Source organism: Camellia sinensis, chromosome 3, assembly GCF_055761805.1.
Source record: "Camellia sinensis isolate YWXY chromosome 3, ASM5576180v1, whole genome shotgun sequence".
Classification (NCBI taxonomy): Eukaryota; Viridiplantae; Streptophyta; class Magnoliopsida; order Ericales; family Theaceae; genus Camellia; species Camellia sinensis.
The window spans coordinates 136,529,090-136,542,677 of record NC_138963.1 but is presented as its reverse complement, the minus strand read 5'-3'; the positions used below and the strand labels follow the sequence as shown (position 1 = coordinate 136,542,677).

At 43.1% G+C, this 13,588-nt stretch overlaps 1 protein-coding gene across 1 annotated transcript; it reads right to left on the bottom strand.

Moving 5' to 3' along the window:
- Positions 1-6,007: 6,007 nt before the first annotated feature.
- On the bottom strand, positions 6,008-13,382 carry LOC145821852 (uncharacterized). Its single transcript, XM_082918426.1, has 4 exons — positions 13,062-13,382; positions 7,389-7,601; positions 6,783-7,220; positions 6,008-6,238 (listed from the first exon to the last, which is right to left on the bottom strand). The coding sequence occupies exons 1-4, from the start codon at positions 13,380-13,382 to the stop codon at positions 6,008-6,010; spliced, it is 1,203 nt and encodes a 400-aa protein (XP_082774552.1).
- Positions 13,383-13,588: the final 206 nt, after the last annotated feature.

Sequence of the window (13,588 nt, the reverse complement as noted above, 5' to 3'; positions counted from 1 at the left end):
GCGATATTCTGCGATTTGAGGGCCTTATTTCGGGGATTGACGATGACATCCTATTGCAGGAGCCCATCGAGCACTTGTGTGCCGATGCCTCTACGATAAGCACTATTTTGTTCTTGTGTGAGCATTTATTTGAATTCCTTTCAAGGTATTGCAGACATTGACTACATTCTCATACTATAGGTGATGGCCAGGAGGATCAGAGGTTATGGGTCTATTTCTGGCCCCAGGCACTAGTACGAGAGGCTCCTTGTGGAGGTCCTTACATTGGTCGACGTGGCCAGCTTCAGGCCTTTTTGTTCAGGGCTCATATAGATGCTCACCGGCTTGCGGGTCGGAGTTGGTGGCCCGATCCTCTTTGATTCTGACATGGCATAGTGTAGGGCCTCATAGCTTCACCTCCTGGTGCGACCCCAGACACTGCTGGTACTAGGATGGTGAGATACAGTTGATTCTTGGAGCATTTCTCCGATCTTCAACTAGCTACTCCAGAGGAGGTCGCCCAGTACGCTCACGGATTTCTTTTGTATTTTCTCAGTACCACCCTGTTTGCAAATAGAAAAATATTGTAGGGTTATATCTCTTGGAGGCACTGGTGTATCTTCAACGGGTGAGGTAGTTTGACTAGGGTGGTGCCGGCCTGGTCACCTTGTACTGCTACATGAGCTCCGCATCCTGCCACTAGGCGGACTTACTTGGTGGCTATTAGAGAGTCTGGGAGGTACATTTCACGCTTCCCTTTCCTGTTTTGCTTTATAGTTCCTGTGTATATTTGCTTGTCTGCTATTTCCATAACTACTCAGTTCACAATTGCTTTGTTCACAACTGCTTATCTACTTTCTTGCAGCTATGGGCTTACACATATTTCACCTCCCTTGCACCGGTCCCAGTACGGCCACTTAAGTTGTCAGTACCCCGCTCCCGATACTACAACTCCCGATTCGAGCGGCACCGCCGCGTAGACCGAGACTTCCCCTACTCCCATCTTTTCTTTGACACCATCACCGCGGATCAGGTAACAAAATACTAGTCTTTTTATTTACTATTTCCATGCTATTGTCCCACACTGCACTCTCATTCTCATATTGTTGTCCCATATTGCACTGTTTCTATACCGCTTAGCTTTGCTTTGCATATTCTGTTCACAGGTTGACTAGCATCCCTAAGCGGGCATTCCCCAGGCTTCGAGGGTGATTTATGCTGCTGCATGGGAGGCCTCCACCATGCGAATCCTTTTCGGGGGTCCCTTCGGCAGGGCACACTACTTGGGGAAGTAATTCCTTCACCAGACCCGAGGCCAGACTGATCTTGATGTTCCATATCATCCTCCTCCCGGTATAAGGATTGTCGATGATCTTCACGACGGGCCTATGATCGACCTCTTGATGCAAGGAGAGGACGGTGATAGATACTATGAGGCCTGCGATTTTACTGTATTCTTAAGGGATCGGGTGATGGCGCCTCTTACCAGGAGTGTAGCCCGCGTAGTTCCCAAAGCTACCACCGCCGTTACTGGAGGTGCCCCTACAGCCGCAGCCCGCGTACCTCCCAAGGCTACTGCTTCCATTCCTGGGCTTCCTACAATTCCCACTGAGGTCGTATACATGCGACCATACAGGGTGATTGAGTAGATCCCCCTTGAGCATATCAAGGAGAGGAATCGCAGACTGGTGATTACTCCTAACATCAAGCAGGTACATATTTTCTTTATACTTCTATCCATCACACTTTAATTTCTGTTGTCCTCTATTATTTATGTTCACTGCTTTTTGTCATTTCTGTCCACTGTTCTCAAATTCTCTTCCTTTTGTAGGTACTCGGGGCGTATGTTGATGACCTTTTCCGGACAATTGACCGATTGCTCCTTATGGTGTAGAGGATACAAACTGCTTTGGCCACTCACGGGATTGAGGTATACTCTGTCCATAATTCACTATTGTCGCCATGCTGTCTATACTCCTGTTAGTCTATATTGATACCTATACTGTTTTGAGTCAGCACTAGCAGCACCCATAGGACCTCCCCCAGTTGGGAAGAGAGGGAGACGGGGCCCCATGAGAGGTCAGGGAGGAGCTGATCGGGGAAAAGGCTGAGTGAGGTGGCGCTCACCTTCTTAGGAGTCTTTTGACCGATCTACGACCCCTGAGGACGAGGGAGAGGAGGTCGACTTGCAGTCCAGTAGCCCCAGTGATGATAGTGATGCACCTCCTCCGTAGCCGAGGAGGAAAAGGGATGGAGTGATGATTTACTTTTCTTCTTCTTCTTACTTTATTTTGCTTTGTAGTTAGGGACTAGCTTCAAATAGACCCTTGTATTTTGTTTTTAAAGACATTTCTTTTGTTTGTGCTTGTATAAAACAATGATCGGAGGTGGACCCTCTAGCCATAAAAAGAATAGTTTGGATGACTTCTCTTGTATGATGTGACATGTGATGAATAAATGGCACATGCATGATAATCCTGTACAAGACTATTACAACTGTGAATGCTTGCTCTTGAATTGATTCTCGAATCGGATAACAACTTGCAACCGGTCAAAGTACAAAATACAACTCGATAACAGAAAAAAAAATAAAAATAGCCTAAAAACACTAAACCACACTTCATACAAACAGGACAAGACTCAAAACACAGCTCTGATACACCAATGCAAGAACCTGCCCTCTATGCACCTTCTTTAATCTGGGCAATCATTGAGAGCCGGCCGGCTCCCAATAGGCACGGCCGGCTCCTAATGAAAGCCGGCCGACTCTAAAAGTGATGTTGGTCAGTGCAGTCTAGTTGTCTGTATTGCTCCTTCTCAAAGTCTATAAAGGTGCTCCCAAGCTCTTTTCCTGGCAGAACAACAAAATTTTGATATTTTGCTCTCAAGATGGAGATTCTTCTGAACAACAGGCTCCGAGACTAGATTTCCACTTTAGACAGCTTGGAAAAGGTGAATTTTTGCGGTTTCGGCCTGAACACTCTTTTTCCTTTGAGCCACACCTCGCTTTGCTTTCCATTCCTCCATGTCGCAGTCCAATGCTGGAATCTAATTACACATGTGTTTCGCTTCGGATCACAAGAAATGTGTCCAACGCTCAAAGAATTCCAGGCATTGATGGAATCCCGGCATGACGAAGAAATTATGCCTCAGCCCCGTTTTGGCGATGCCCAGGCTTTGGGATGGATGTGTGGGCTTCCATTATGCGAGGCTCGGTTTTTGGCACGTGATGGGGAGTTAGACATCCCAGGTTTAGTTCATCGATTTTCCGTTATTGGAGACAGGAGTGACCTTCTCTGGTGAGGCTATCGGCAACATGCTCTCTGCTTGTGCTTGCTTGTACAATTCCTTCTTGCCCTTAGTGCCGGCGTAGCCAGTATCCGGTTGATTAAAGTAGCCCAGTGTCTAAAAGAGGGCAAAAGTTGTATAGGCTTGGCATTGGTCGAAACTTTGATGGGTCTTGATGCTTTCCGTCAGTGAGAAACTACTCGATTTGCAAGAAGTCCGCTGCTTCTTCATGTTTTTATTTCCCACCCTCCTTATTTATGATTTCACGCACCACTTAACACTCATTCTCTATTTTCCTCTCTAGCCCATTCCTTATTTTTCTCTCAACATACATCTCTCTATTTTTTTATCTCTCTTATTTTTCATCCCTCCCCAGGTATGGTTGATGGATAAGATGAAAGTAGTGGACCCTTTCCCCGAGTACTCAGTTCGAACTTACTTCTTTCACCAACGACTAGTGGATTTCCCTTCAGAAGGGTTATGGTGTGACTGGATGTGCAGCAGATCTACATTTGACATCATCTGGCGCTGCCCCTAGCTTAATTTGGCTGAGATGAGCTACAACATGTCCCAACAGTCGGGCATACAGTTGATTGGCCTCACACACTGCGTGTTTTTTTTCTTCTTTCTATTCAGAAGCCAGTTCGGGCATGATCAGACACATCCAGATGAGGAGGTGGAATACCCGACTTCATTTCCCATGCATGGTTCACACTTGTCTTGGTACCTCAATGCTTGGAGCATGAGGGAGCATCTAGCCCCTGCCCCTAGCTTCAGTTATGCCCTTTCTCGTAAATATTTGGTTTGGCTCGAGGACGAGGAACAAGTTCGGCCATCTTTAGCTGTAGAAACGTCCACGAGTGCAAGCAGAAGACATAGAGCTACCTAACTTAGCTATGCCCCTAGTTTTACTACTTTGATATTTCTTTTCAAGTTTTATGATGTAAAAGCAACTTTGATTTAAATCAAAGAGTTGGAGAATGTACTTGTGTTGAAATTAATAAAATTAATTGCGAGTACTAAAAATTTTCCTTTTGGTCCAAAAAATGGTCCAAGTTGTAAAAAGGTAAACTTTGAGAAAAAAATCCATTCATTAAAACTTTTCAAAACAATTTTAAGGAATAATCACTATCTGACACGCGCAGAATCAACCCTCAAGATGTACAGCCCCGAATCAACTGATCGCAACTGCTCATAACTGCATCTACCATATCGGCTCTTTTACCAACAAGAGGATCACAACCACGCTAACTGATAATGAAGAAAGATGGCCTGATCAAATATGTATGAATAGGACAGTTGAGTTGGAGATGGTTACGACCGAACTTCATGATGAAGTTGCCTATGTAACCCAAAACATGGGAATCAGGCCTTACATAGTTCGACTCAGGTTCATTCAAGTATTAACTCTCTCCTTTTGCGATCTAACTTTTGCCAAAGTTGCCCTTTAGGGTTTTCAACCTTGCGAGCTCAGTTTTTCTTTATTTCTAAATTTTCATGCTCTAACTTTTGCCTAGGTTGCCCTTTTGAGTTTTTGGCCTAGCGAGCCTTTCAGGGATAGTATTTCTTCAACTTTTCCATATTGATCGGTTGTGAGAACTCCAAGCTATCCAGGTCCATGAGAATAATCGCCCCTCCTGACCAGATTGACTTGATGATATAAGGACCAGTCCAATTAGGTCTGAACTTGCCCCTAGGGTCGTAGATGGGAGCCCGATTGTCTTTCAATACCATGTCTCCCTCCTTGAGATTCATGGACTTTACTTTCTTGTTAAAATCCCTGGCAATTCGGCATTGGTAACCCTCGACATGATATAATGCCCTCAGTCTTCTCTCATCAAACAACATTAACTCCTCGAACCTACTCCCTTGCTAGTCCGCCTTCACTATCTGACACTCAGCCATAACTCGCAGTGACGGCACTTCAATTTCAATTGGTAAAACAACCTTCATCCTCTAGATGAGAGAATAGGGGGTTGCCCCTGTAGATGTTTGGATTGAGGTTCTGTAGCCCCAGAGCGCAAATGGCAGTTTATCCAGCCAGTTCCTGTATGTTTACACCGTCTTCCTTAAGATGTTCTACATATTCTAGTCTGCAGCCTCAATAGCTCTGTTGGTCTGTGGTCTATACGTGGATGACTTATGAAAAGCCACATTATATTTCTCAAGTAGATCCATCACCTCTTTCTTGAAGTGTGAGCCGTTATCTGATATGCTCTCGTTCGGCACCCCATACCGGCAGATGATGTTATTTCTGATAAACTTAGCCACAAGCGATGCCTTTAGAATAGAGTAGGACTGGGACTCCACCCACTTCGTGAAGTAGTCAATTGCCACCAAGATGAACTCGTGTCCATTTGAACCCTTTGGCGTGACCGCCCCAATGACATCGATTTCCCAAACCGAAAAAGGCCATGGTGAAGTCATGTTGTAAAGCTTTGACGGCGGTATGTTTATACGATTAGCATGGATCTGACATTTGTGGCATCGCCGCACAAAACCAATACAATCCTCCTCCATGGTTTACCAATAGTAGCCTTGTCTAAGGATTTTTAGGGCCAGCATCACACCGTTTATGTGGGCTCCGCACTCTCCTCCATGAATGGCCTCCATAAGACGTTTTACTTCTTCTTCTTCAACACACAGCTTATGCATTCCCACATGGCCTCTTTTGTATACTTTTCCCCGCAGATGATAAATTGGACGGCCAGACACCGTATTCCATGTTTGTCTCTGGCATTTACCCCTGTTGATACATCTCTTTTTCCAAGAAATTCCAAATGTCGTAATGCCAGGGGTTCTTGCCTTGAACCTCATCTATCACGATGATGGTCTTATAGGCTGGTGTGTACTTGTGTTCAATGATGATCAGCCGCATCTTGATCCCCAACGGAATATCTACCATTGAAGATAGAGTTGGTAGTGCATCCGCAAACCGGTTGTTCTCCCTTAGCAGATGGGTAAATGTTAGCTTTTCAAACCTCAGAAATACCACATCCAGGGCTTGATGGTAAACCTTCATTTTCTCTTCTTTAACTCACCAATCTCTGTTGGCTTAAGAAACAACCAAGTTTGAAACCCCGATAACATCCAACCTTTTTGCCTCTAGTTCTAGGGCTGCTTCCAACCCAGCAATACACGCCTCATACTCTGCTTCGTTATTGGACACTTTGAATTAGAGTTTGAAGGCTAAGGGTATATGGGAGTCATTGGGTGCTACCAGCTATCATCCACATTTCCTCCTTAACATGCAGAATGTCTTCATTTGGGAATAGGTATTCCACTGCCTCATCTCTCTTTACCCGGTGGTCTGTTAGGAATTCCGCTACAACTCTCCCTTTAACTGACTTGTGTGCGACATAGTTAAGATCAAATTTAGAGAGAAGAAGCAACCAACGAGCTAGCCTACCCATAAGCACTGGTTTCTCAAAGAGATATTTGATGGGATCTAATCTCGAAACCAGAATTACAGAGTGAGCTAACAGATAGTGCCTCAACTTTTGAGTAGCCCATACCAAGACTAAGCAAGCTTTCTCAAGGGAAGTGTAGTGGGTCTCGTAGTCTAGTATCTTCTTACTCAAGTAATAGATGGCCTTCTCCACTTTATCTTCAGATTCTTGAATGAGCATGCACCCTATAGTCGAGTCCGTTACTGACCTCAACTTTCGAGTAGCCCATACCAAGACTAAGCAAGCTTTCTCAAGGGAAGTGTAGTGGGTCTCGTAGTCTAGTATCTTCTTACTCAAGTAATAGATGGCCTTCTCCACTTTATCTTCAGATTCTTGAATGAGCATGCACCCTATAGTCGAGTCCGTTACTGATAAATATAGTATCATCCACGTTTCCTCCTTAACATGCAGAATGTCTTCATTTGGGAATAGGTATTCCACTGCCTCATCTCTCTTTACCCGGTGGTCTGTTAGGAATTCCGCTACAACTCTCCCTTTAACCGACTTGTGTGCGACATAGTTAAGATCAAATTTAGAGAGAAGAAGCAACCAACGAGCTAGCCTACCCATAAGCACTGGTTTCTCAAAGAGATATTTGATGGGATCTAATCTCGAAACCAGAATTACAGAGTGAGCTAACAGATAGTGCCTCAACTTTCGAGTAGCCCATACCAAGACTAAGCAAGCTTTCTCAAGGGAAGTGTAGTGGGTCTCGTAGTCTAGTATCTTCTTACTCAAGTAATAGATGGCCTTCTCCACTTTATCTTCAGATTCTTGAATGAGCATGCACCCTATAGTTGAGTCCGTTACTGATAAATATAGAATCAAAGGCTTCCCCGGCTTTGGTGGCGACAACATAGGCGGATTCTGAAGGTATTGCTTGACCTATTCAAAGGCATATTGACAGTGATCATCCCATTGGAACTTTTTTCCTTTCTTCAGGAGACCAAATAGTGGTTCACAAGTCAAGGTTAATTTGGAAATAAACCATCTTATGAATTGCATTTTGCCCAGAAAGCCGCGCACCTTCTTTTCAGTCCTTGGTGGTGGCATTTCTAAGATGGCCTTGATTTTGGAAGGATCTACTTCAATTCCCTTCTACGTGATCAAAAAGCCCAGAATTTTTCCTGCCGTTACCCCAAAGGTGCATTTTTGCGGGTTTAACCTCAATTTGTATTCCCTAATCTGTTGAAAGAATTTTTCCAGTGCGGTGTAGTGGCCTTCTCGCTCTTTGGATTTGAGAATCATGTCATCCACATAGACCTCAACCTCTTTGTGGGTCATATCATGCAAAATGGTGGTCGTAGCCCTTTGATAGGTAGTCCCAGCATTCTTTAACCCAAATGGCATGACTCAGTAGCAATAGATACCCCATGACGTGGTGAAAGCAGTCTTTTCCTGGTCTTCCGATGCCATCAAAATCTGGTTGTACCTAGAAAATCCGTCCATAAAGGAAAGCAAGGCATGGCCCGAAATGAAGTCTACTAACTCATCTATGTCCGGTAGTGGGAAGTCATCCTTCGGGCTCGCTTTGTCTAGGTCCTTAAAGTCGACACAGACTCTGATTCTGCCATCCTTCTTCAGAACTGGAACAATATTGGCCAACCACGTCGAATACTTAGAGACAAATAAGAACCTGTAGACACCCCATTTTTGGCCGCCCTTAAGACTTGGGTGCTACTAATTGTTTACTTGGTGATAAAGATGTGTAGTGCAAGGATTCGATTTCTTCGACAAAAGGAGCTTCAAAACCCAACTTCACACCCCTTTTTGGACCAAAACCATTTTTACCAAAAGATTTTAGACCTTAAAACCCTCTCTTTCAAAACATATTTCAAAAAAGAGTTCCTACGATGTTCCGACGCTCGCATTTTGGTAAACTGAGCAAGGACAAAGTGGAAATGAATGAAAGAGAGGTGAACTCTTTGAAAAATCTTCCAAAACACTTTATTTAGGGGTTTGGAGTTGAACAAAATGGGAGAGGAGAGAAGAAAACTAGTTAAGGAGAAGTTGGGCATGAATCCGGGTAGGATCGAAACTGAGCAGTCTTCACTCAAATGAGCATAAATTTTTGTACAGTTGGAATTTTGATGTGAGGCTGCCAACATTGGAAATAAGACTTCCAGGGCTTCAATTTAGGCTCAAGAATGACTTGCAAAGGAGTCCAGATAAAGGATATATTCCCATTTGAAGTTGGGCCCCAAAAGTAGATTTTTCTGGCCATATGTCGGCCATGAATGGCCTATGTCGGCCCCCTTCCGTCCAAGAGTGACCATTTTCGGCCAACAATGATCATGTGCTGGCCATCAATGAAGCAGTGCCGGCCATTGATATAAAAAGTCAGTTTTTTGCGGATATTTGTTCTCCAGCTATTACAGCTGTCCCTTTTGGGATATTTTTGACCTGGAGCCTCATTCTTCTATATATAGAGAGCCTTCTCTATTATTTTAAAAGGTTAGAACAATTTAGGAAGAAGTTTGGGAGCCTCTCTATCTATAATCCTCTCTCTCTAAAAGCTTTTGCGCTTAGAAGCTTGCATACCTCAATCTTTAACCTATCAACCCTTAACAAGAGTGGTTCATCTTTGAGCTAAGGTTACTTGAAGCTCTCTTGGAGCCCCCTTGGAGCTCTTGAAGGTGATTTTTCTTGGTCTTGTTGCCTAAAAGTGTGTTGTGCTTCAAGAGGTATAACTCTCTCCCTTTAAGCTTGATTTTCATACTTGCTTTGCCATCTTTCTCCACCATTTAAAGGCTGGTTTTGGCATGTAAAAAGTTTTGTTTTTCAATCCTAAAAGTGGTGGTTTGAGCCTTTGTGTGTTAGGTGGTTGTCCCCCCTTTTGGCTCTTTGGCTTGTGAAGCTTTTTGTGCCATTTCTCATCACCTTCAAAACCAACTCTTTTGGCCTTTTAACCAATGAAACTTAGAGGTTTTTCAGTGGTGAAAACCTTTTCTTTGAGGTCCAAAATAGGAGGGGGTGGCCTCCCCTCCTTGTATCTTGTTTGTATGTGTAGATGGCCTAATAGTTGAGCATGATTTTCTACCCTTTTGTAGCTTAGTTCAAGCATGTTTTTGGCTTTGTTTTGACATGCTTCAACTCTTTTCTTTGGTTGGTTGGAGCACTTCTTGCTTGCTTTTTGTACTTGTAGTGCAATCATGTTTACTAGCCTAGCATGCCTAATGAGTTAGCCTATCATTCTAGCTTGTGTTAGCCTGACTCCAGCACATTTTTGTTAATGTTTTGACATGCTTAACTCTATTTTGAGTGGTCTTTGCCATATGAGACTTGTTATGCATGGTTGTAGTCTAAATGGCTTCACTAGTTTTGTGAGTTAAGGCCTCTAACATGCTTTTCTTGAGATGATTGCATGTTTTGGCATCATTTAGCATGTGATTTTAGTGCATATAACTCAGGTACAGTCTCACATATTCTACTCTTTCATTGCTTTTGAGAGTTGTGCCTTATGCCTTGTTTATGAGCCAATACATGAGCATGATTTTCTTGTCTTTTGGACTTCCATCTCAGCATATTTTGGCCTCTGTTTTGACTTGTTTAAGCTCTGTCCAGAGCTGGTTTGGTCATTTGTGCTTGATATTGCATGCCTCTAATGTAGTGCTCTTCACTAGTCTTGACGATTATAGCTTTTGAACATGTCTTGCATGCTTTGCTCGCATGATCTAGTGTCTTTAGCATGCCATTTCAGCACTGAAATTCTGCAACCTCCCTCCTTTCTTCATTTTTTCATTCGTTTTGAGGGTTAGTTGGTCTTAAGGTTGTGTTTAAGCTTGATAGAGTTTGTGCTCAAATGGCTTTAACCCTTTTACGAGGGTTCCTCCTAGTCAAAGGCATGATCTCTCTCATACCTTAAACCATTCTTTTGGTTGACCCCTCTCTCATTAAAGGACTTTCACATTGGACAAATCAATTAAAGAATGGCTTGGTAATGTAAAATGAGTAAACAAAAATTGGACAAGTAAAACATGGCCAAGATAAGCATGTTGTTTGCATTGCGTTGTGTTCAATCGAACGTTATATTGAACACAAGGTAGATTGGTCCATTTCATACTTGAAGTGATGAAAATGAGCCAATCCCTTTGTCTCCATTGCCTTTGATCATCCATGATAAGGTAGTGGTTCTAGAGTCTTGTTTTTGTGCATTTATTGAAAGTGTACAACTTTGGTCTTTGGCCATCATGCATTGAAAATGCTTGATTGGTGGTTTTGGATCCAAGGATGCCACTCCTTTGATGTTCTGAGATAATAAGGAGGGGCACAGTACAAACATACCCTTGAAAAACCCTCTCTTTTCCTCTGTCTGTGCTCTGTTGCAGTGTGGCAATTCAGCACACCAGTGGCCGACAGTGGCACACTGATGGCCGGCAATGCTTCATTATTGGCCGGCAGCACACCCTTTCGGCCGGCAGATGGCCGGTAGTAAGCTCTCATGGCCGGCAGGCCACTGGTGCATTCCTCAACAGTGAATTGGTAAGGTGGAGCACAAAGTTCTTGGAGCAGCCCTGCAAACAGAGCCTCTTAAGAGCAAACCAGTGGGCTTTTTGAGGCAAAAAACAGAGTGCATGCATATTCAACTTGCTCAGGCAGCATAGTTTGATACTTTACTTGTTAGTTAGCATTTGTTTTGTAATTTAATTAATTAGTTTGCTAATTAGTTGAGTGTTGTAATAATTAACTAGCTTAGCTTAGCTATTTCTTTATTTGGTTTTGTAATAATTAGTCTAATTAGTTTAATTAGATTAGTTAGATTAGCTTAGCTTAGAGTAGCTTAGCTATTATTCATTCGGACCCTTCTTCGAGAGGGCGCAATGTTGTAATAAGGGTTCATGTGTGTGTGCATGTCTTCCAACCCCACGTCTTTCTCCCTTTTATTTAACCGTTTTCGATGGTTAGTTTAGGGATCATTTTTCAATTAGCATACCTTATGCTTTGCACGTTTGCATATTCATTTGTCTTGCATGCACCAGGCGGTGCATCATTCAAACTGCATTGTATTTCAATACTTATTTGAATACATGTATCAAATCGTTGCATTCATATGCCATCTTAGATAGTTGAGCCTATTTAGTTGCATTATTACATGTGTTGCATTAGGCATCTTGTATAGTTAGGATCATGCATATTTCTAACTAGCTTTTGTTTTTGCTCGGAGTACTCGGTGAGTTTTACACTTTAGCATACTTGCATGAGTATGAGTGTTGCCATGATAGCATGCTTGCCATGAGGTTATTTGCTTAAGTGCTTAACTGCATGAATGCCTGTGGGTGAAGGCTTGTTTGCCTGAATTAGAACAATTCGATGAATGAGAGTTTTAAGCCCACTTTGCGAAGTGGCAAAATCATGTTTTCAAGCCCACTTGAGGGTAGCAAATCCACACTTTAGCCCACTTGTGAGTGGCACTTTCAAACCATTTTCGAAAACAAACATGAGTCGATTTGTTCCAAATCTTGCGATTTAGTCTATACTTGTATGTGTGCGCCACATAATAAAGTTAACTAAATAATCAGAATAAGAACATATGAGGTTTATAAAACAATATATCATGCATAGTAGAGGCCGATCCTTTAATCGGGCGAGCGGGGGTGCTCATTTCAGGACCTTCCCCTCTCGTACCCAAGTTCTTGAGCCGAGGCAACTTTGGTGATGACGGACGCGTAGCCTTTGGCACGAGTCAGGGTTTCCTAAATTTCCCAAAACAAAATATTTATGTAGCGACTCTGTAATCTGGTAAAGCAGTCCATGTTTGGTGTTTTTTATTCAAAATCGATTTTCCAAAACGATTTGCCAGATTTGGACTCTTTGGTGTTTATCAGTCTCACATTGCACTTTGTCAAATTAGATTCAGAACCGTGACAGGAGTCCGAACTGTAGGAGACCAATTTGCGCCTCTATGAAAGGGGGGCACGCGAAAAAAGTCGGGTCTACAGAACCCTGTCTCAATCTATTTGGTGACCTCCTCTTTGATCTTTAACGCCCAATCTGGGCAGACTCTATGCAGCTTCTGCTTAACTGGTCGGGCCTCAGAGTCAAGAGGGATTCGATGCTGTACAATCTCAGGATCGATTCCAAGCATGTCTTCGTAGGACCACACGAAAACATCTTTGAAATTTTTTAATAAAGAGATTAAAGCTCAGGTTCCTTCGAAGACAACGTGGACCCGATCTGGACCAAGCGCGGATCCTTCTTAGTGCCCACATTAATCATGATGATTTCATCAGTACAGGGCTTAACATGCATCTCCTCCTCATGATCAACCAAATTTTTCAAATCTCGAGGAATTTCTTCCTCTTCGTTTAAGTCAAAATTTTGAAAATCAAGATCAGTACAACAAACCAAAGGCACAGAAAAATAGGCAAATTCCACTACATTCCCATTCAAACAGTCCAGATCCTCGGTTACAGTTGACTCAAAAGAAAAACTGAAAGACGACTGGGACAGAACCTTAGTATCCAGGTTACCACTCCCGGAAGTACCAAACTCAGATGAACTAGAATTTGACTCTAACTCTACAGACTTAGTGGAATCAGATTTGGACTCCCGATCCGATTTGGAACTTTTGATAACGTATTTCTCAAACTTCCAGACCAAGCGTGGAGCCTCAGACACGTCCACGATAAGATTGGAGAAATACGCTGTTGGTTTATCCTCGATCATTGAGATAGTAAAACTATTCCCCAAGTTGGCGAGCTCCACGTTTGCAGTAGAACTCGCTAGTAAGTGCTTTTCCCAATAACTCTTTTTCTTCAATTCCCAGGCTTGCTATCCCACCTTGATCGATGTTAGGACTCAGATTTGTCTGCTCGTCTTCTTTTTCTAGTAACTGGTGCCCGAAGAAAATCTCGAACCCCGAGTACCTTGTC

Excerpts from the sequence above, each read along its gene's own strand:
- LOC145821852 (XM_082918426.1), bottom strand. The coding sequence starts at position 13,382 with ATGATCGAGGATAAACCAACAGCGTATTTCTCCAATCTTATCGTGGAC. Across the intron at positions 7,602-13,061 it reads CCTATTTTTCTGTGCCTTTG|GTCAAGCAATACCTTCAGAA; the intron begins GTTTGTTGTACT and ends GCCTTTGAATAG. Across the intron at positions 7,221-7,388 it reads AGAAAGCTTGCTTAGTCTTG|TCGGTTAAAGGGAGAGTTGT; the intron begins GTATGGGCTACT and ends GTCGCACACAAG.